Consider the following 23,999-nt stretch of genomic DNA (forward strand, 5'->3'; position numbering starts at 1 on the left):
ATATTAATTTTTTTTTATCAGGTTGTCTGCAATTCTGATTAAATTTGATTAGTATTCAGTAAAATCTCTGCAGTATATGGAACTTACCTAGAGACTTAACATAGCCATGAAGTGGGGCAACAGGTGGTGGACATAGAATCTCCCTGCAAAGTGGTGCATCATGGCTCCAACGGCCTGAACCTAAGCAAGTTGACCATTCAGTACCAATTAATTGGTAGCCTCGTTTGCAGTCATAAGTTACCTATGGGAAGAGTTTTGCACATGCATACTAATGAGGCTTTTCTCCAATGTAAAGGTGTGGTCAACTCAAGGCATACACACACACTACTACAACTAGGTAAACTAACCCACATCCATTCAAAGCCCATTCACTGCCCCTCTTATCTTGGCACCTTGTGGATGAAAGGTTATTACTGTCTCCTGCCACACTGTTTAAGTCAATGGTAATGCAATTAAGATATAGCACCTTCACATGGTAATGCAACAAAACACAGCACCTCCACAGCAGGGCCCTGACAGCTAGATCTGGTTAACTCCCACAGATTCATTATATGGTGACCCCCTCCCAACCTTCATCCACTTGAAAAATTACAGAGCAGATTAATCAATCCACTGCTCCAGATCTCTCTTTCAGGAGAGCCACAGCTTCCAGGTAAACAGCAACGGCCATCAAACAGAGCTATACATCATACAAAAAAGAAAAAATATGTTGTTGTCTAGAAATATTTTGTGTGGGACATTGCAAGATGAGTAACTAAAAGCCATCTTTAAGATGGTTCTATCTAGGGCAGTTTGATTCTGTGAGGAGGCTTATTCTATGCTGGTACTGTCTTATAGCTGGATGATGCCCTGAACACAAACATGTTAGTGTGGTTCTTTCTCTGTGGGGTTCATGTTTAGAGGTGGGGGGGGGGGGATGAAGCCATAAATTTGGTGATCTGTCTTCAGGAGCTTGCTTTGGGATTTGGGTGGAAATGTGCTTTTGTGAGGCTGTATTGTGTGGTACAAGTGGTTGATTGTTGTATATGTTTGAGTATACATACATACATATCTACATATATATATATATATATATATATATAGACGCTCCTCTACTTACGTTCATTCGTTTTACGTTTTTTTGATTTTATGTTTGAACTGACAGTAAAAAAAAAAAATTTAAAAAAAAAATTTTGAGTGAATTTTTTTAGTTTAACGCACTCTCCGTAGTTCAAACGATACTTGCGCATGACGCTGCATCCATTGTTTACATTGTACAAACGACAAACTAATCACGCGTTGCCTCATCCTTCTCCTCCTCCTCCCCCTCCTCCTCCACCATCTCAATCTATGTTACTTGAATTTAATTTATTTGAAATTAATGTTATTATTTTACAATGTTATGTTATGTTATGTGTATAATTAATGATAAGATACAGTAATAGAATTTACGGATGTATGGTTCAGTAACAACTTACGTTCATTTTCAACTTACTGAAACATAAGTTGAGGAGTGTCTGTATATATATATGATAGTTTTGAGAGTGTTGGTGCCAGTTTTGTAATTGCTCTTTGTATTCTTTCAAGTTTTTTTATACATTTTTTTGTACTTGGTGACCATATCGTTGCTGCATATTCCAATCTTGGTCTTATCAGGGTGATTAGGATTTTCCTCACCATTTCTTCATCCAGGTATGTAAATGCCACTTTGATTGTTCTTATTAAATTATAAGTTTCTCCAAAAATCTTATTTATATGTTTCTCAGGTGACATATTATTCATAACAATGACTCCCAGGTCCTTCTCATTTTCTACTTTTTTTATTCCTTCTTCTCCCAATTTATATGCTCCTGTTATTCTGTTTTTGCTTTTTCCAAATTCCATTATACTACACTTTTTTGTATTGAACTCCATCTCCCACTTCCTACTCCATTCCTGTACTATATTTAGATCTCTCTGTAGTGATTCACAATCTTCTTCAGTTTTCACTCTTTTCAGTAGTTTTGCATCGTCTGCAAAGAAGCTCATATAGCTTTCAATTCCTTCATCCATATCATTAATATATATAGCAAACATTATTGGGGCCAGAACTGTTCCCTGCGGGACACCGCTTATTACTTCATTCCATTTTGAGTGCTGGTTTCTTATCACTACTCTCATTTTTCTTTCTTGCAAAAAGTCTTCCATCCAATTTAGTAATTTACCTTGTATTCCTCCTTCAGATTCTAGTTTCTTAAGCAACTTCTTATGTGGTACTTTGTCAAAAGCTTTTTTTAGGTCTAGAAATGCACAATCAGCCCATCCATCTCTTTCTTGTATTATATCTATTAGCCTTGAATAGAAACATATTAAATTGGTGACGCATGATCGTCCTTGTCTGAATCCAAATTGCCTTGGATTTAGTACGTTGTTTTTTTCCAAGTATTTTACCCATCTACTTTTGATAATTCTTTCACAAATTTTTGCTATTGTACTTGTTAGAGAGACTGGTCTATAGTTGGTAGGTTCTTCTTTATTTCCTCCTTTATATATAGGTACTATATTTGCTTTTTTCCAATCTTCTGGAACTTTTCCTTCTTTCAAGGAACTGCTTATTATGCTATGTATTTTGTCTGCCAGTTCATTCCTGCATTCTTTCAGAATCCAGTTTGCTATTTCATCTGGTCCATGCGATTTTCTGACATCAAGATTACTCAAGTGTATCAATATTTCATTCTTTGATACTTCTATTTCTTCTATAGGGGGGACTTTCTCTTTCCATTCAATCTCTTCAGGTTGTATGTTCTCCCTTGTAAACACTGATTTAAAATGTTTGTTCATAATTTCCGCCATTTCCATTTCCTCAGTGTATTCAACTTCCCCTTGTCTTAATTTCTCCAAGTCCTGTTTGTTTTTCAGTTTATTGTTTACAAATCTGTAGAATAGTTTTGGTTGATCTTTACATTTTTCTATGATGTCTTTTTCATATTTTCTCTTTTCCTCTCTGCACGTTTGTACATATTCATTTCTATAACCGGTATATATTTTCCATTTTTCAGGTTTTCTGTCTTTTTTCCATCTGGTCCAGGCTTTGTCTCTTTTGTCTTTTAACTCCCTACAACTTTTGTTGTACCAGCATTTTACATATTCTTTTTCTTGTTTTTGTCTTGGGACATACTTTTCCACTCCTTTTTTGTAAATTTTTGTCAAAATATTCCATTTCTCTTCCACTGATGTTTCTTCTTTGTATATTTCTTCCCAGTTTTCTTGTTGAAAGAATTCTCTTATTTTATCAAAGTTTGTTTTTTTCATACATCATTCTTCCTTTTCTATATTGTTCATTTCTTTTGATATATTTTTCTTCATTAAGTTCCAGTTCAATCAGTATGTGGTCACTTTTACCTATTGGTGTTTTATATTCAATCTTGTCCACTATTCTAGGTTCAGATGTAATTAATAAGTCTAGTCTCGATGGTTCTTTTTCATTTCTATACCTAGTGTTCTCCTGTATCCATTGTGTCATTGTGTGGTCAGTAATCATCTCAAGTAGAGCATTTCCCCATGAGTCGTCTCCACCCTTTACTGTCATTTCTTCCCAGCAGATTTCTTTGCAATTAAAGTCGCCCATCATAACTATTCTTCCTCCATCTTCCATTATTTTATTTAATGTTATCTTTGTGTCCTCTAACATACTTTTATGTTCACTCTCCTCCCATGAGGCTGTTTTTGGAGGCACATAATTTATCACAAATTTTCTGCTCTTCTTATCTCTGTCTTCCACTTCTATCATAATCATCTCTACTGTATTCTTTCCATATATAACACCTTTCACGTTTATATCCTTCTTAGTCAGGAACATAACTCCACCCCCTTGCTTTTTCTCTCTGTTTCTAATCCAATAATTGTATGCATCATGTCCTACACTGTTGGGTGGCAGTGGGCCTTTTAATTTTGTTTCTACAATTCCCATTATGTCTGGTTCTTTTTCCTTCAAATAATCATTCAGCTCATTCAATCCTGTTATTAATCCATCTATATTTGTGTAAGACACTCTTAGTTTTCTGCCACTTCCATTGTGTTCTCTGTTTCCCTTATGTTTTTCTTTTGTATGTCGAACTTCCTTAGTTTCATGTTCACTACTCTCCAATAGAATCTCTCTTTCTCTGACTCCGTTCTGTTCTCGTTTTTTGCCTTAGCTTCCAGTCTTTTCTGCTTTTCTTCCTCTCTTTCCTCTTTATTCATTTCCCTTTTTATCCATATCTTTTTATATTGTTCACTTGTTGCTAGTTTCCCTGTTTTGGATAAGATATTCTCTGCCGTTGTTTGTGACTTGAATTTAATCTTAATTGGTCTGGTCTTGTCTGTGCTATACTTTCCGAGTCTAAATTTCTCTTCGATTTGTTTCATAATTTCTGGTTCATCTTCCTGAACTGATTCTAGTAATTGGCTTACTTTTTCATTTTCCTCTTTGATTCTTGTGGTTCTATCTGGGTTGTGTTTCTCTTCCATTCCTAATATAATTATACATTTCTTTTTGTCTGCTAAATCTCTTACTATATTCTCCTTCTGTCTCATCACTTTAATAACTGAGTCTTCAGTATGTTCTTTCAATTGCTGTTTGACTATGTCAGTGAATGAAACCTTATTTCCTTCTTGGGTTGTTTTCCAATTCTTAGCTTCTTTAGCTATTGTCTCTCTGTTTTCTTTACTATTCTTCTTCAATTCCTCATTCTCCACCTTTACATCTCTTAACTGTCTTTTTAGGTCTTCTATTTCATCAGTTAAGTTTTTATTCGCCTTTTCTAGTTCTTCCAATCTTTCAACCCTTTGTAAAATGGTGTTCATATGACCTAACCTACTCTCCAAGTCCTCGATCACCTTATCAACCTTCTCCTCTAGTCTTGTCAGTCGGGGGGGGGTTTGTGTCCCCCCCACCCTCTTTAAATCCCTTGAAAATATTCTCATCACTTTCTACTGTATTGTTCCTATCTATACTTCTAATCTTTACATTCTTATTAGACATTTCGTCGTCTTCCAGTTGGGTTTGCAGTCGTTTGTTTACTTTTCGGCGGTCTGCTTGGGCCCAGTCCTCTACTTCCTCATTTCCTTCCATTTCCCCAGCAATCCCTCCCCTTCTCCTCTTTCCTTACTTTCCCACTACCCCACGAGCAATTTCCCCCCACCCTGTAAATACAAAAAGGCACTTCTCTTTGCGTTGGGATCCACAATCGGCACTTTTCTTCAGAACGTTCTTCAAGCCGTCCGTTCGTTGAAAGTGTGTGTGTGTGTGTGGGTTACATACAGTGAACTTGTTTTTGTGTGGTCCAGGGTGCAACTGGGAGAGGACCTTGGTGAAGTCCTCACTCCATTGATCATGATGAAATGTATACCATCTAATGTATCAAAATACAGAGAAATACACCAAGAGTGAGACAAAAATAACAACATCCAATAAAAGTGAAACAAACAGTTAACATAAGAAACATAAAAAGAACATGATACAAAAACAATAACACACAATAAAAGTGAAACAAAAAGGTAACATGAGAAACACAAAAAAGTTACATGAGGAGCACAACCAACATGATAGCTGACCAAGTGTTCCATGTGAAAAGATAAATGGTTAGATGTGCAAATGGATAATCATTATGAAATGTGTACCATTTAATGTACTAAAATACAGAGAACTGCACCAAGAGTGAGACAAAAACAGTAAATACAATAAAAGTAAAACAAAATGGTAACAATAACATATAATAAAAATTAAACAAAAGGTAACATGAGACACATAACCACCAAGGTGATGGACCAATTTTCCATGTGGAGGTCATGTGTGCAAATAGGTAACTATCATGTGAACCCGTTTGGAATAGATTTGCAAAGAAGATCAATGTGTACAGGACAATTATCGAATTTTCAACTAACTGGACGAGAAAGAAGTTATGTTGTGATTCAAAAAGGAAAGTGGCTGTTGGCTGGGAAGGAACTGGTCAAGTCATAACACTTGTGACCAAATGTCACACAAAGCTACGTAGCTCAGGAAGTGAAAAGGTAACTGGAACCTGAGCAAAAACCAAATGAAATAAAATAAAATAAAACACATGATGAAATGAAACATAGTGACAAGTAAACATGAAAAGATATGTTGAACTTAAGACATGGTAAGTGTCTGATGGGGAACTGAAAGAATGGGAACCAAGTGATCTCTGAAAATAGGATGCCAAGTGCATCAAGAACCTACTTGGAAAAGAGAAAGAGAACGGAAAAAAAAAATAATAAAACAGAAAAATGGAGGGGTAGGAAAAAAACATATGCATATATAACACATTGTTGAAAAAATAGATATACAAAATAGTAGATACTGTTAACCTAATATCAAGTCACTGCTATGGGTGCATTAAGCAGTCTCACTCTTGGTGTATTTCTCTGTATTTTAGTACATTAAATGGTACACATTTTGTCATGATTACCCATTTGCACATGTGACCATTTATCCCTTCACATGAGACACTTGATAAGCCACCATGGTGGTTGTGTTCCTCATATTACCTTTTTGTTTCACTTTTATTGTATGTTATTGTTTTTGCATCATGTTACCTTTTTGGGTTTATCATGTAACCTTTTTGTTTTACTTTTCTTGGATGATTACAAAGGATTACAAAGGCAGAGCATACCAACAGGAGACCTTTTGGTCCATAACTAGGTTGGATGCATAAAAAATATAATAATGATAAATAAATGAAATTAATAAATAAACAAAAATTATAATAATATAAATAGTAATAAATAAAATAAATAAATGCATAAGTATAGTTGAATAATAAAGAAACGGGTAAATAGTAAATGATAAATTTACAGATAACTAATAATAAACGAAAATCAAACAAATAATAATAAACAGACAAATAATAACAAAACAAATAATATAAAATAAATGGTAGTCTTTACAGCATCTTGCTTAGGTGTTTATCTAAACGAATATTAAAGCTTCAAATTGAACTATATTACACTGCCTCTGTAGGAAGTTTATTCTACTCCTTAACTACACAGTTGGTGAAGTTGTTTCTACCCACTTCCAAGTTAAATCTATTTCCTGACGGTTTGAGACCATTATTTTTTGTTGGATTCTCATTCAGTGTGAAAATTCTGTCACTTTTGATATTGTCAATTCCCTTTAGAATCTTAAAGACCTGTATCAAGTCACCTCTGAGTACACTTTTTTAGGGAAAACAGATTCATATGTTTTAATCAATTTTTGTATGATTTATTTTTGATATTTGGAGTCAGTTTTGTGGCTTGCTGTTGTACTTTTTCCAATCTGTCAATGTCTTTAATGAGATTCGGTAACCATACAGAAGCAGCATATTCCAAATGTGGACAAACTAACAATGCATAGCCTACAGCTTGCTAAAGAGAGATGGACTTTTGAAGTTAAAAGATCGCACAATCAGTCCTAGAATCTTATTTGCTTTCTCAGAGGCTGAAATGCAATGCTAAGATGATTTGAGATTGTTACTGATAACTATGTCGAGATCCTTTTCACTATCCACTTTTGTGTATTTCTCTGTATTTTAATACATTAAATGGTACAAATTTTGTCATGATTAATGGAGCGAGGACTTCACCAAGGTCCTCTCCCAGTTGCATCCCAGACCACATAAAAACAAGTTCACTGTATGTAACCCAGTATACTTCCTGAAGATGATTCCTGGACAGGAATCAAAATGTCGGGTTTAATAAACCCTTCATATCGAGTCTGGAGCTTTACTCTCCTCACCAATGTATTTGTATGAATATCTGTTAGCTGTCAGGCCTGACAGCCCATCATTGCTTAATTATGCCTCTCCAGATTGTTCTATCCTGTGCCAATTCTTTCCAATCTTATCCTGGTTTCACTTGTTCTGTCCTTTTTTTACTTCATCCACCTATCTGTAACCTGTTATTGTTTGTCTACATAAGTTTGGGTGTTCTTTGTAGCTATTCTGTAGTTGCTATGCTATGTTACCAGGTCAACTGTGTAGGTACTTTGGTGTTATGTACTGGATCTGGTATTTGGAGATTGCCCATGAAGATTATTACTCCTAGGGGGATTCTATTGGACAGCCATTTTGTCTTACAAATTTGGTTGTTTTGGGGTGTAACTTTTCACTATCTGCTTACTAAGAAGTTAGTCAACCATTTCTTGTTGCTTATTTAAATATTTGTCTTTATGATATTTTTTGGCAGCATATGTATGGAAACTTTATAAGCAGAATAGGCCTAGCCACAGAAACAAACTACTCCAGATGATGCAACCACCACACAGTTGACATTGAACACCTCATCCTACTCTGCCCCATCCTAACTAAATTCATACAACATAATATTTTTTCTATGACTGTGTGGCTGTTGCCAGTTATTTGGAAGTTATGGTTCTCCTAAAAGAGAGATTTGGGGCAACAGATTGATTTATTTCTTTATACCTCTCATATGCTTCCTTATGTTTTCTTTTCTTGTACCTTCTCTGCAACTATTCTTCACATGGTTGCCTCTTTTCTGTCATCACTTTTTATCCCATCATTCACTGCCTTTCCTTCTGTTTGCTCCCATCCTCCTCATATCACACGTCTTTGTAAACTTTACCATATCTTCCTTGAAACATTCCCATTCTTCCTTCTACTTCCACTTCGTTTCTATCTTTCACTACATTCTATACATCTCTCAGCTTCACCTGCTATTCATTCTATTTCAGCTTGCTCATTTCCAGCACCTTTCTGCCTCCCTCTCTTTTCTTCTTTCTCCCCTTTACTTTCACTCTCAATTTCCCTTCCACCAGATGATGATCAGGCATTCTACTGTCCTCTTCTGTGGACATATTCATGTCCAGCACTTTGCTAATCCTCCATCTGGGCACTGCTACATGATTCATCAATGTCCTCTCAATTATCTCCCCACCACCTACCCTGGCCTACCTATGTTTATGTTTCTTAAACATTGTACTCGTATTTGCTATAACCATTTCTCCTCAGGTACATACCCCAAGCATCTTTCTGCTACACCATAAATCCCCACTATTCAATCTACTAGTTCATCTACTCTAGCACTAGGATCTCCCAACATCACTACATTCACATTCCTCACAAATTCTTCACACACTTGTTTAAATTACTCCAAAATACTTATCTTTCATTATGCTCTCACAACCAGGGCCATATACAGTACACTCATAAATGCCTACATCTCCCTTTCCCATTTCACCTCTCTGTACATCATCCTCAAAGAATATTGTAACTTCTTTATTTGATTTCTATATCAATAAGTATTTGCTATTTCTTTACTCAGACTGTACAGTATAATTCACAAGGCTCTAGTTATCAAACTAACAATTGTGCCAGGCTTCCTCAGATTACCTCCATACAAACCACATACACACCCAGATCACAAAATGAGTATTCCAAGGATGATCCCAAAAACTTAATATTCTACCAAACTCCCTACAATATTAGCTCAACCAAGAAATCACTCTTTTGATAAGCAAGAATCATGTTAGTCCAATTGTGTTCAGGCCACCACCCAGTAATGAAACAGTACCAACATAGAACTGGTCTGGCTGCAGACTCGAATTGCCTCAAATACAACCATCACACAGAAAACACTAAACATTTCATTCTACACTGTCCTCCTCTCACCCTACCAAGGCAGCGGTACAACATCACTTCCTTGAGTGACATGTGGGTCAACCCAGAAGCTATTGTTGGTTACCTGGAGGCCATGGGGTCTCTTACAAGAGAGACCTGGGGCAAGAGATTGACTGGTTGAGCCTCAGCTCTCCCACTGCCACTGAAAAGTTTACTTGACATTCAAATCTATCTTGCTGTTGCTCTGTTTCATGATATTTTCCCATTATTCTTTTGTAAAGTCAAAACTTACTTGTATCAATTATATACTCTTTTTTCCTGTAATTTTTGATATCATATCTGAATATCCTTTTAGCTTATGGAATACTTTTAATTTCTATGTTTCTATAAGCTAATAAACATCATTCTCCAGTCATTCCCCATGTATAAACACATTGCCCAAGCCCATGAATAGCATAAATTCCTATTGCTAGTATAAATACAATACCTGAGTGTCCTAAATAATATCAGATCATATTTTATGTATAAATACAATACCTGAGCCCCATAAACAGTATCAGGTCCTATTGTAACGACATTTGGAGCACTGGGCGGAGGTCCACAGTCAATTTGAGCACATCTTGGAATATCTTTGTCCCATAAACCAGACATGAGACAATTGATGATAGGGAAGCCCTCCAATCTGAATCCTTCCATGCAAGTGTATCGGACCACACCTCCAACCTGCCAGTCAAATTTGAAGTACCTCATAGTATTACCTGATGACCATTATATCACACTGATTATTGACACTTCACAGATACAAGAAAGTTATATTCCTACCTTCAGACTAACAATATCAACCACAGAATGTGACACATGTTCTGGAAGATCACAGAAGACCTCCACACATTCAGGTTGGTCATCTGTCCAATAACCATTGCTTTGACATGTACGAGATGTCACTCCTTCCAGACGGAATCCATGATCACATGTGTATGTTAACACAGATTTATACTTGATGCTACTTCCAAGCATTTGTCCATTGTCTAAAAGTGCTGGTCTTGGACATTCAATGATTCTGCAGAAGGGCTCTTCTTCACTCCATTCCTTGTTTTCCTGACAAATTCTAGAATTTTCACCTATAAGTTCATAGCCTTCATTACATTTGTAACGTAGGACTGAATTGTATGTATAGTCCTCACCAATAACTCTTCCGTTTCGTATCTGAATGGGTATTGGGCATGTGACAGGATGGCACTGTGGTACTGATACATTCCATCCCTCTGAAGTACATTCTAATAAGTTTTCTGATAGCATACTATACCCTGTGTCACAAGTGTATTCAATTATATCTCTAAACTTGTAAATTGGACCTTCTTCATACTGAGTTAGCAAAGTTGTAACTAACTTGGCAGACTTTGAACGTCCTTTAGAATGACCTTTTTTACGCCCTTTAGCATACCCTTTCTTTTGTGGCTGGGTCTTGTATGGAAGATCAGTCATTTTCTTCCATTCCCATTTCCCATATTTAATGTCAAGAGGAGGAAGACAGGTGATCATTTCACAGAATGGTGTTTCATCTGACCAAGTGCCATCATGACGGCATGTCAAGGTTTCACTTCCTTGAAGATTAAATCCATCTTTACATTTGTATTTAATGACTTTACTATACTCAAAAATATCACCTTCTCTTTCTGCATGAAGAACGTCATACAAGGCAGGACATGAGGTGGGCTTACATTCAGGCATAACACCTGTCCATTCACCATTGACATCACACTCACGAACCTCTGAACCTGAGAAAATATATCCTTTGTCACATTCATATTGGACTTTAGAACCATATATGTTTTCAGTTTGTGCTTTCATTTTTCCAAAGAGAAGAAGTTCGGGAGCTTTACATGTTATCTTGGAACAAGATGTAGCATAGTTGCTCCAGGATCCATCAGCCAAACACTCAGTAGATGGTCCACCAATAAGTTCAAAGCCTTCATCACATTCAAAACTAATGGAGTTACCATAAGTATAGGTGCTCCCAATAATTTTTCCATTGGGTAGAGTGCCTGGATCCCCACAATCAACGGGCAAGCACTCAATTACCTCACTTTCCCATTCACCTTTGGCGTTGCATAAAAGCTCTGATTTCATAGCATTGGTATAGTATCCAGGGTGACAAGTGTACAATAGATATGTTAAAGCTTCAAATTGAACTTCTGTAGAATTGTATGATCCATTTGGTATTTGTGGTGCAGGTGGACATATAATGGGTAGACAAAATGGCATTTCTTGGTTCCATTGCCCATCAGCTCCACATTTTATATATTTAGCTCCATCCAGTTTATATCCAGGATCACATACAATCTTGGCATCAGCACCATAGTAAAGACCACCCAAACGTACTTTCCCATTAGCAGGTCCCACTGGCTTTGAGCAATTGACAATTGCACAGTATGGCGTTGAGTCTGACCAATATCCATTTTCCTGACACACTCTTAATGATAAACCTTGGAGCACATAACCTTCATTACACTCATAAGAGATTTTATTACTAAATGTATAATCACTACCGCTGATTTTTCCATTACTGATAGGTTCTGGAGGTCCACATGAAACACTTTCACATGTTGGGAGTGGTGAACTCCAAACCTTTTCCTCCTGGCAAGTTGCTGTTCGACTTCCTTTTAATTCATGCCCTGGATTGCATGTAAATTCTACTAATGATCCACAGTGATGGTCATCCCCAATAATCTTCCCATTTTTAATTTCAGATGGTAATGGGTCACAATAAATGAGATTACAAGTAGGATCTTGTAAATCCCATGTGCCATCTACTTGACAGTAACGAAATCTGGGGCCTATGAGTTCATAACACTCTTTACATTCATATTCAATTGGTGAATTTACATAGAGGCTACCTTCAAATGTTATATAGCCATCGTCAATGACAGGTGGCACCTTGCATGTTGTAGCGACACATCTTGGCATACTACCATTCCAGAAGCCTTCTAAAACACAGAAACGTTCAAAACTGCCTTCAAGAACAAAGCCAACAAAACAGTCATATGTAGCAACAGAACCAAACTGAGTAGAAATGAATTCAACTGTTCCATTTTCAAGTGCTCTAGGCTCACCACAGTCTATCATTTTACATTCAGGCATTTCACCTTGCCATTTTCTGTCAGCTTGACAGACACTTTCAAATTCACCAACTAGTTCATAGCCACTGTTGCAGCTGTATGTGACACGACTATTCTGTCCAGATCCATGATAGGTCATATGCCCATTTTCAAGAGCATCAAGTTCATTGCAGTACGATTCATAACAAATAGGAGAAGGAGTGTCCCATTCTCCAGTTGCAGCACAAGTTCTTTTGGAACCACCAATAAGTTTATATCCAGGTTGGCAATCATATTCTATTTCAGTACCATAGTAATAATCTATTTTGTATAACTGAGCACCTGAACTTTGCTGACTAATATCATAATCCCATTGAGATGACTGGGAAAAGTGTCCCTGAGACTGAGATAATCCATAATCATAACTTCCTCCTTGGGACTGTGAGAATTCATAGTCACTACCTCCTTGGAATTGTGAAAAACCTTCATAATCACTTCCTCCTTGGGACTGTGAGAAACTTTCATAATCACCACCTCCTTGAGACTGTGAGAAACCTTCATAATCACCTCCTCCTTGGGACTGTGAGAAATCTTCAAAATCACTTCCTCCTTGGGATTGTGAGAAATCTTCATAATCACCTCCATGGTACTGTGAAAATTCACTTTGTCCTCCAAAACTAACTGATGGAAAACCTTCAATACTGCGCTCAAATCGTAGGGCTACTTCTGTAGGTGAACCCAGGAGCAGGTCATCAATTACCAAGTCTGTAGAAGGCTGATGTGTAACTGTAAAGGACCCAAAAGGAACCTTTACTACGTCTGGACACTTGACTGGTTTGCACGACGGCTGTTCACTTGCCCAACTACCTTCATCACCTCCATCTATGCACTCCACTGTTCCTTTGCCCTCAAGCTGATAGCCAATCTCACAACTGTATACTACTACACTACCCACTTCCCATTTTTTCTCTGACTGAAACTGTCCATGTTCAATGGATCGTGGTTCATGACATTTCTTCCCTTCACAGTATGACCATGGGGCATTCCAGACACCATCAGCATCACAAGATATCACTTTTTTCCCAACCAGTGTATATCCTTTGTTACAGTAATAGACTGCTTCTTTAGAAGTTGCTGATGCCCTTACCTGTTGTAAACATGGCAAAAATGTAGCTATAAAGTTCTGAACTTAGATAAAGTGTTAATTTATCAAGGAAATGGCAGCAGAGTTATAAGAAACTTTACCAGTCTACTAATAAATCACTGATCATGTTAGGACATCTTACCTTGACCCTGCCATTTTCAACTTTAGGAGGCTTAGGACAGTGTGGTGGTTTGCACCTTGGTAATGGTTTTGACCAAGTGCCATCATCCTTACATGTAATTACTGCATCTCCATCTAATTTATATCCATCATCACACTCAACCTTCAATGTTGACCCCAACCCTGTTGAGCTGCTGCCTTCAATTTTCCCATTTTCAATACTGAAATCAAAGTATATAATTACCTATTAGTGAACTAGTGTTAATCATAGGTGCATCCCAGTGATAGGATTTAAGTCTTCTGTACATTTGCTTTAATTCAGCCTTTCCATTACCATGGCTCTTTTCACAATGTAAGGGTAGCTTAACGAGAACATTTACTTAATTGTATTTAACTAATTATAGTATACAAGAAAGGAGAAAATGCTTGTGGAATCCTGTCTCTTGATCTTTAATATCTTGTTTTCAATTGATGTGGTTGAAGCTTAGACTACATCACTTTCTAGGTTATTCCAGGAATTTATGCATATGTATGACAAACTTTTTTCACACCACATTTCTCAGGTATGTGGTCAACTTCTCCCCATGAACTCAAAATGCTCCCCATCCTAAATTAAAAGATTTTCTCTTTCAAATTTGTCCATCCCCTACAGTGATCTGAACACAGTAATCAAATCACATCTTTCTCTTTGATCCTTTAATAATGGCAACTAACATTTCTAGTCCCTCCTTATACAGCTCATCTACAAGGCTGGAAACCATTTTAGTCATTGCTCTTTGTATTCTCATGATCTTGCTTATCCTTCACTTTGTGCAGGTATCATACCATTTCTCCATATTCCAACCTAGGGCACTTTAGGACCACTCCATCAGCAAACTTCTCATAAGCATCACACAGAATTAACAAAAAAGCTGTACCAGAAAGAATGGTCACAGTAGCTACAGATATGAAGTATTTGATAAAGACCCTACATACTACCAAAAAAGATCAAAGAGACAGAGATCCACATCAATAACAATATGTGTCTAACAAATTTCTTAGCCATTAGACAATACAGGAATAACTGAAAATAACCAAAGAATGTACAGTGGAGTCCCCTTGAAGGGCAATACTCTTACATGTATCATTCAATCTCTTTACAAATGATCTCCCAACACCAACTCACTCACTTATGCAGATAACCTGATGACAGTAACCCAGCATAGCAGTTAAGAACACCCAACCCTATTTAAACTAGAATAATGGTTTAGAAACGATAGACTGAAGATCTTCCCTCAAAAATCAACAGTAACATTACTCACTCCAAACAACCATAGAAACAACCAATAGTACTACTGAATGGCCAAACTCTTCCACTGAAAAGAAACTCAAAAATCTTAGACCTTACTTTTGATACTCACATGACCTTCCACCCACCTTCCAGAGAGCAGCCACAAAAATGGCTCCTGCACTTTCAGACTTGCCATATGGGGAGACTGGCTAAACTGGAGTTACTGACTCTGGAGCAAAGAAGAGAGAGAGGCAACCTACTGACCATCTATAGAATCATGAAGGGCACAGAAATACTTGATAGAAAGGACGTGTTATCCTGGTACAAGAGAAATACAAGAGGACATGGAAAGAAATTAAAAAAACATAAAAGTTATAGAAGAGATCTGAAGAACAGTTTTTCACATAGAGTGGTGGACACTTGCAACAAATTGGACAAAAAAGTGTCCAAAAACCATTCATGAATTTAAGAGCAAACTAGGCACTGCAAGATACAAAGGTGGGACACAATGAGTGTAGCTCCCCTTTCCATAAAATACAACGAGGTAAATACTAGGTAAATGCACACAAAAAATCTGACAGTAAAAATGAACAAATATATATATATATATATATATGTATATATATATATATATATATATATATATATATATATATATATATATATATATATATATATTGAAATCAGTTGCAAGCATGGGCTTTGGACAGTAGAAACTCTAATCAATTAATATACAATTCTTGACAACCAAGCTCAACTATGCTTCCAAAGTATGGTTCCTAGCAATCAGGAAAATAAACATACCTGTAGTCACTTTACAAATTGTAAAATAAAGCATTGAGAATAATAACAGGATGCATGAAAAAAAGAAAGAAAAAAGAATCACACACAAACCAAAATCCTCCCCACAGAACAACACATGAAAATGGTACACAGTTCTATGCAAGAGCCTTCAACTCTATTTACCCATCTCATTACATTACACAAATATAACCAATTCAATATTTTAAAGTTTGAATGTGTGAAGTTATTTTGTTCATTATTGACACAGCTCAGATGGATCTCCACTGATGCCCCCTGAGGGAGGGATGTGCAACCTCTGCATCTCAAAGAGCAATGACAAAGATGGCGCCAACACTCTCCAATTTGATATACAAACTAAGATTGGATAAACTAAATCTACCAACCCTGGAACAAAGAAGAAAAAGAGGTGATTTGTTAACCATCTACAAAATTATGAAAGGGATGGAAACTCTTGATAGAAATGACTTACTGAAGTAGGACAGAAGAAAAACAAGAGGACACGAGAAGAAACTTAAGAAGGATAGTTATAGAAGAGATCTGAAAAAGAATAGCTTCCCACACAGAGTGATAGATATCTGGAACAAACTAAATGAGGAAACAGTGAGTGCTAAAATTATACATGGCTTTAAGAACAAACTGGATGCGGAAAGATACAAAAGTGTGTCACTCCAAGCATAGCTCTCCTCCTGTAAAATACAACTTGGTAAATACAGCGGCTTAATCTTGCTTGGTAAGGTTATATGTATGGTGACAAGTGCAGGTAAAGTGTTTTTTTGGTATGTTGGAATGGCAATGGTTGTGGATAAAGTCTGAAATCAGTGTAAAGTTCTATCATACTGATTATGTGGTAGCATATATATATGGCACTGATCTACCACAGCTCTGATGTCCACCACTGTGGAGAGGTGTTGGAAAGCCATGACATGAAAGTACTTTTTCTTTTGTACAACCACTCCTCGTTTAACGACGACAATTGGGACCAGCGCGCCGTCATTAACCGAATTGGTTGTTAAGCAAAAGTGTAAACATATACGTACATGTACTGTATGTACAATGTCCAGCAATACATGTATCTTTATTTTCGTGTATTTTCCCTCTTTTATACAGTATATTAAAGCTTTATTTACTGTTTATTTACGGTGGTTAGGTTCCTGAAATTACCATATATGACCAAATCCGCGTATGCTGACATTCCATATTGAATACCGGGGTATTTTTTTTAGTTTCGACCATGGGCGCAATAGAGCAATAGAAAATTGTTAATTTTGTAAATTAAAATGTATCAACGTAATATGCAATTTTGTGGGCGGAAATGAAAGTAAAAAATACCATGCTACAAGAAAATATGCTAATGAACGAAGTCGGTAGCATAGGCTCGGGACGCCATCTTGTCGTCTGCCAACGTCTCTCACGACGACGACAACGAGGACGAGTGTATACATATACGTACATGTACTGTATGTACAATGTCCAGCAATACATGTATCTTTATTTTCGTGTATTTTCCCTCTTTTATACAGTACATTAAAACTTTATTTACTGTTTATTTACGGTGGTTAGGTTCCTTAAATTACCGTATATGACCAAATCCCCGTATGCTGACTTTCCATATTGAATACCGGGGTATTTTTTTGTTTCGACCATGGGCGCAATATAACAATAGAAAATTAATTATTAATTTTGTAAATTAAAATGTATCAACGTAATATGCAATTTTGTGGGCGGAAATGAGAGTATAACATTCCATGGTACAAGAAAATATGCTAATGAACGAAGTCGGTAGCATAGGTTCGGGACGCCATCTTGTCTGCCAACGTCTCTCACGACGACGACAACGAGGACGAGCCGGATGACATTTAATTTGCAGGGTAATGATTTATCAAACACAGGTTAGGTTAGTTTAGTTTAATTTAGACGAATTTATCATCTTTTCATTTCTTCAAACAGGGGAGAACAGGGGTGAAAAAGGAGCTGGGAGATAGGGTTGATGAAAGAATATTAGGATGGTTTGGACACATGGAAAGAATGAGTGAAGAAAGACTAGTAAAAGAGGTATGGAAGGCAGATGTGGAGGAAGTGAACATGAGGGGACGTCCTAGGATGAGGTGGATGGATGGGGTGAAGGGGGCTTTGGGGAAGAGGGGAATGTCTGTTGAGGAAGGAAGGGAGAGGACGGAAGACAGAGGTGAGTGGAGAATGGTTGTATATGGATGATGTTGTGATTGCATGAGGAGGAATGGGTGGGGGGGTGGGGTAGTATGTGTGAGTAAATTTTGACGCAGCCCGAAGGGGTTTCTCCCCGTCCTCTCCTTATATGCAAGGGGGGACGGAGAGGGGGGGGTCGCCGATTAAATGAAGCGGCCTTGCTGTGGATGTGCTGTGTCTTGCGACACTGCTTCTGACCCAGGGCGGTGGGCAAGGTGCAGGGATGACCCGTCATCCAGGAGGTGCTCAGATGAGAGGGAGGGTGGGAGGGGTGTGGAGTGTATTTAGGGATGAAATGGGTGGGAGTGTTTTTATGCCTTTCCCTTTTTGGCTACCTCCCTTGAAAGGGGGAAAAAGCCTTGGTATATGTATGTATGTGTTCATTTCTTTGACATCGGCATCTATCATAACAAACACGGTGTACCATTCATCCGACATGACTTCGTTACTTACGAAATTTGTTTTAGCACCTTTTTTTCCGCTCACAAAATTGCATATTACGTTGATACATTATAATTTACAAAATTAATAATTAATTTTCTATTGCTATATTGCGCCCTTGGTTGAAACTAAAAATTTACCACTACCGGTTTATACTGTACACCAGGTAGTTTTTTCAGCTTGCAGGATGGTAATGTAGACCTAAGCTTCAGAACACTTTACCTCACAGTTAATATCCACCGTATAAGTTCATTTATAACATACAAATTTGCCTCAGCCAACTTAATTATCGTACACGATGTCGTAACTTTGGGAGATTTACGTTAAACGAATGTCATAAAGCCCGTCGTTACTCCGAGTTGTCGTTAACCGAGTAGGTCGTTAAACGAGGAGTACCTGTACTTACTAGGGATCAAACTTCAACCTATCATGTTCCAAGGTAGGAAAGTTACTCACTACTCCATGGAGGCCTGAGCCAGAAAAAACAATCTACACCAACAGCATACTACTCAAAAATCTACAACAATCTATCACCTGCACCACAAACCACATACATACAAACACACATTCACTCTCAGAACTATCATATGAGGAGAGACTAACAAAACTTGAACTACAGACATTAGAACAAAGAAGAGAGGAGACTTGATAACTATCTATAGAATCATGAAAGGCATAGAAACTATTGATAGAGAGGATCTAATAAAATGGGATAGTAGAAATACAAGAGGACACAGAAAGAAAATTAAGAAAGACAGTTGTAGAAGGGACCTGAAAAAGAACAGCTTTCCCCACAGAGTAATAGACATCTGGAACAAGTTGGACAAAAAAGTGGTGTATGCAAAAACAATTCATGAATTTAAAAACAGTTTAGAAAAAATTAGATATGAAGACGGGACACCACGAGCATAGCTCCCCTCCCTGTAAAATACAACTAGGTAAATACAACTAGGTAATACAACTCAGACCACAAAACAACCATTCCAAGCCTAACCACCAAACACCCTTCTTCATCAAACCATTCCAGGCATTAGTTCTGTCATAGACTAGCATATTTGTATTTGAGTTGCTATCAAACCTGTCCACAATTTGATCTTTTCCATCAATCCAGTTGCTAGTGTGCTTAATACCTTTTATTAGGATTTTCTGTCTTACACTGGGATTGAAATTAACCAGCAACTGGGTTGATGGAACTGATCATATCATGATCAGGTTTGATCCAGCAATCCATGACATATAAATGGGAGCCTTCTGTCTGGGATCAATTTTCTTCTTCACTGGATGAAATAATTGGTGTGTGCAAATTACTCGAGAGGGAACAGGAAGAAAGGTAAAGAAAGTTAGGTCACTGAGTGAATTCAAAACATGACTGATCATAAAAACAGAAGCGTGTATTTACCTAGTTGTATTTTACGGGCCTGGAGCTATGTTTGTTATGACCTGTTTTTGTATCTCTCTACATCTAGTTTGCTTTTGAATTCGTGTATATTTCTGGCATTAACTGTTTCACTGTTCAATTTGTTCCAGACATCAATCACTTTGTGTGGGAAGCTGTTCTTTTTCAGGTCTCTTCTATAGCTGTCTTTCTTTAGTTTTTTTGCATGTCCTCTTGTTTCTCTTTTGTCCCATATTTGTTGTCTACATACAAAAGGCATACAAATAGAAAAAGAGAATGTCTTGCTCAAGCAGTTGAAGTAGTATCGACAATAATTTGAATTTTGAGGGATTTCCACAGGTAGGAGAAAGATATTATAATAGGGAAGACAATAGGAGGAGTGAAGGCAGAACAGATGATGAATATAGAGATGAGAGATGTAGCAAAGTTAATCAGAGATGAAGGACATATTCTTACAACTTTGAGGAATCCCCACAGGTAAGGGACAGGTATCATGATATGGAGGATAATAGGAGTGAAAATGGGATAGGTGTGAGATTACCAGGGGTAAGAGAGAGGTATTACGACATGGAGAATAATAGAATTGAAAGTAGAATGAGACATAAAGAAGTCGATCGAAGACAGGGGGCAGAATTTCATGACTTCAAGGAATTCCCACAAGTAAGGGACAGATATCATGATATAAAAAGATAACAGGAGTGAAAACAGGATGGGCGAGAGATTACCAAAGGTAAAAGAGAGATATTACAATATGGAAGAAAGCAGGGCTGAAAGTAGGATAGGAGAAAGATTTCCATGGAGAGGAGGAAGATACTACAATATGGAAGAAAATAGAACTGAAAGTAGAATAGGTAAAAGACTTCCACGGGAGAGAGGAAAATTTTATGACTGTCGCAGACTAGCCTCTGTATTTGAGTTGATGTATTAAATCTCAGCCGTGATTTGAAAAGTTCTTTCAATCCAGTTGCTAGTATGATTATTTGCCTTTTAAAGGGATTTTCTTGCTTCACAAGGACAAAAGAAAGGGTGAGGTGCAAAATTAACTACAGTAAACCCTTGATATAACAGACAATGTGGATAGGAGGTAAGGGAACACGGGCTGAGGGAAATAGTTTTATTCCTGACTAGTTTCGCCTGAGTGGCTTCTTCTGAAGAAGCCACTCAGGCGAAACTAGTCAAGAATAAAAGTATTTCCCTCAGCCCGTGTTCCCTTATCTCCTATCCACATTCGTCACAATGTATACACATAACAGACAATATGGGGACAGGGGTCTGTCATTATATCTGAAGATCCGTTATATCCGATGGAAATACTGGACAGATCCATTATATCCCGAAGTTTGTCCAGTATTAGAAATTAGTAGGATTAGAAATTATAGTGAACCCTCGATGTAACAGATGATATGGGGACAGGGGTCTGTTGTTATATCTGAAGATCCATTATAACTGAGGAACCCTCACCATAACGGATGAAAATCCATTATAGATGGGTTTGTCCAGACATATTTTTTGTCCGTTATATCCGACATCTGACATATTGAGACCTATTACATCGAGAGTTTACTATATTTAATTTACATAATATAAAAATATATGATTTCAACTTACATTGAAGTTGGGTATGAACAGAGTGCAAGTGAGGGAGTCAGAGACACCAATGTCCACATCCTTTTCCTTTTATACTAGGGCACAAAACACAAGTGCCAATGGCAGTGGCAATTAGTTGTGTTTATAATCCTAATCTACCTCTATTTACTTGGCTTTACACAATCCATTCACTTGTTTTTGTGTGAAGTAGGCTTACAATTTATCAACCATTACCCTTCTAAACTAATTTAAAGTATAACTCCATATACACATATATACTAATTTCATGTACCATAGTCGCTTGGATACCCCCTGACCTCTTCTGTGAAAAATCCCACTATGTATTCCTCCACTGTCTGTGCAGGAAAAACTCCTGTAACTGGTCATTTATCATAAGTTACTTATGTTTACAATCCTACATCTTATTATCTAGCTTAACATAACCTAGTAGTAGTGGAATTCAATATCCATACACATTTTCATTAAGGGCAGTGAGCAAATATGGTTCCTGCTAAGATGTGGCTTATAGTGTCATATCTGTGTCTCTTTGTGTCAGTGACATGTCATGGAACATGACATATCCCCCTTCCCCGGATAAAAATATTTTAGCTTGTGAAGCAAGGTTTGAACATTTTGTATCAGGATGTGACAAGAAATCAGCTACTACATTTTGTTTTCCTAGGATGTGTTGAACACTTAAAATTATATCCCTGGAATGCTAATGCCCACCTGGCTAGTCTGTCATTTTATGTTTTTCAACCTATGATATATTTCAAGAGGTTATGATCACTCAGGTTGATTACATTTGTATCAAGAAAACCCTGAAATTTCTTCAAAGCTAATATAAAGCTGAGGGCCTCTTTTTCAATGGTAGAATATCACCTTTGATAATCCTTGAGGATTTGAGATGGGCCTCATAACACCATCCTTTTCCTGAGCAAGCATAGCACCCACTGCTACATGACTGGCAACACAAAAGAGGTAAATGGTCTTACTATCATCTGGAGCTATCATGACAGGACAATCCGAGAGAAGCTTTTTACATTCCTCAATATCTGCATCTGTGCCTTCATCCCACCTGAAATGATTATAAGAGAGCATGCGGGTGGGAGTGTTTTTATGCCTTTCCCTTTTTGGCTACCTCCCTTGGAAGGGGGAAAAAGCCTTGGTATATGTATGTATGTATGTATGCGGGTTAAAGGAGCAGCTAGCTCTGCAAGGTTTGGACAGTACCTTCGTTAGAGTTCATGCATGCCCATGAATCTTCTGATACCTCGCTTCATCTTTGGGACCTGGAATTCAATGATGTCCTTCACTCTGGCCTCTAATGGTGTGATGCAATCTGGCTGACTTGATGTCCTAGATAGTCAATGGTGCTCCTCCCAAAGGCACTCTTAATCAGTTTACAGTAAGCTGGGCTTGCTTTAGTCTGTCAAGTAAACCCTTTAACCTATTCATGTGATCACTCCATGTATCAGAGAACACAACTATATCATCCGAGTATGCTCCAACACCTGGCAATCCCTTGACTAGCCAATTTACAAGGCGTTGAAAGGATGCTCTGCTATTTTTCATTCCAAATGGGGTCACTTTGTATTGAAAATCCCCATGTGGAGTAACATAAGCAGATATCTCAGTAGCTCTGCTTGTAAGAGGGATCTGATGGTATCCCTTCATTAAATCCAATTTTGACAGAAACTTTGCAGCAGCAACTTCCTTGATGAGGTCATCTATCCTGGGGAGAGGGTAAGGGTCTGCCTTCATGACAGCATTCACCTTCCTGTAATCAACACACAGTCTTCACTCACCTCTGGGCTTAGGTAGCAGCACAGCCTGTGAGGCCCTAGGAACTATGTTTCACTAATCCTTGATCCTTAAGATACTCCACTTCCTTCTCCATGCTCCTCTTCTTCTGGGGTGACAATCTGTAGGGTGTGTGCCTCACCAGCTTGGCTTCATCTTCTATGATGATGTCATGCAATATTGCTTGAGTAATGGTGGGACATGTGGAAAATATTTTGGTGTCTTTGCAGAAGAGCACTCAGACTTCTTCACACATCTCTCCCCTAGTGATGACAGAGATCCCTCTAATGCCTCACTTATGTCTGACATGTCCAAATCATAAAATGAATTTAGATCTCCAATATCTGAATTAAAGTTTCTATCAGCCTGTCCTGTCTCAATCATACCAACTGCTTCATCTTCTACAATCCCATTGAATTCTTTTAAGTGGTTAATGTGTGCTTGTTGCACAACTGATCTCCTCATCAGGTTTTCAATCACATAATTGTGTCCACCCTTTCTCTCCAGTACTTTGAATGGTTCTTCATACTTTGGATGCAATGAGGTTTTCTGAGAT

At 37.5% G+C, this 23,999-nt stretch overlaps 1 protein-coding gene across 1 annotated transcript in view; it reads right to left on the minus strand.

Moving 5' to 3' along the window:
- Nucleotides 1–23,999, minus strand: part of LOC143028399 (sushi, von Willebrand factor type A, EGF and pentraxin domain-containing protein 1-like) — a 161,421-nt gene that overhangs the window by 37,197 nt on the left and 100,225 nt on the right. The window contains exons 34-37 of the mRNA XM_076190411.1: nt 13,960–14,158; nt 10,398–13,820; nt 10,113–10,298; nt 88–241 (exon numbers count right to left, since the gene is read on the minus strand). Of these exons, the coding sequence (XP_076046526.1) occupies nt 88–241; nt 10,113–10,298; nt 10,398–13,820; nt 13,960–14,158 (3,962 nt within the window). The remainder of the gene's footprint in view (nt 1–87; nt 242–10,112; nt 10,299–10,397; nt 13,821–13,959; nt 14,159–23,999) is intronic.

Source organism: Oratosquilla oratoria, chromosome 9 (assembly GCF_046742065.1).
Source record: "Oratosquilla oratoria isolate Oo_2021 chromosome 9, ASM4674206v1, whole genome shotgun sequence".
In the NCBI taxonomy this organism is placed as follows: Eukaryota; Metazoa; Arthropoda; class Malacostraca; order Stomatopoda; family Squillidae; genus Oratosquilla; species Oratosquilla oratoria.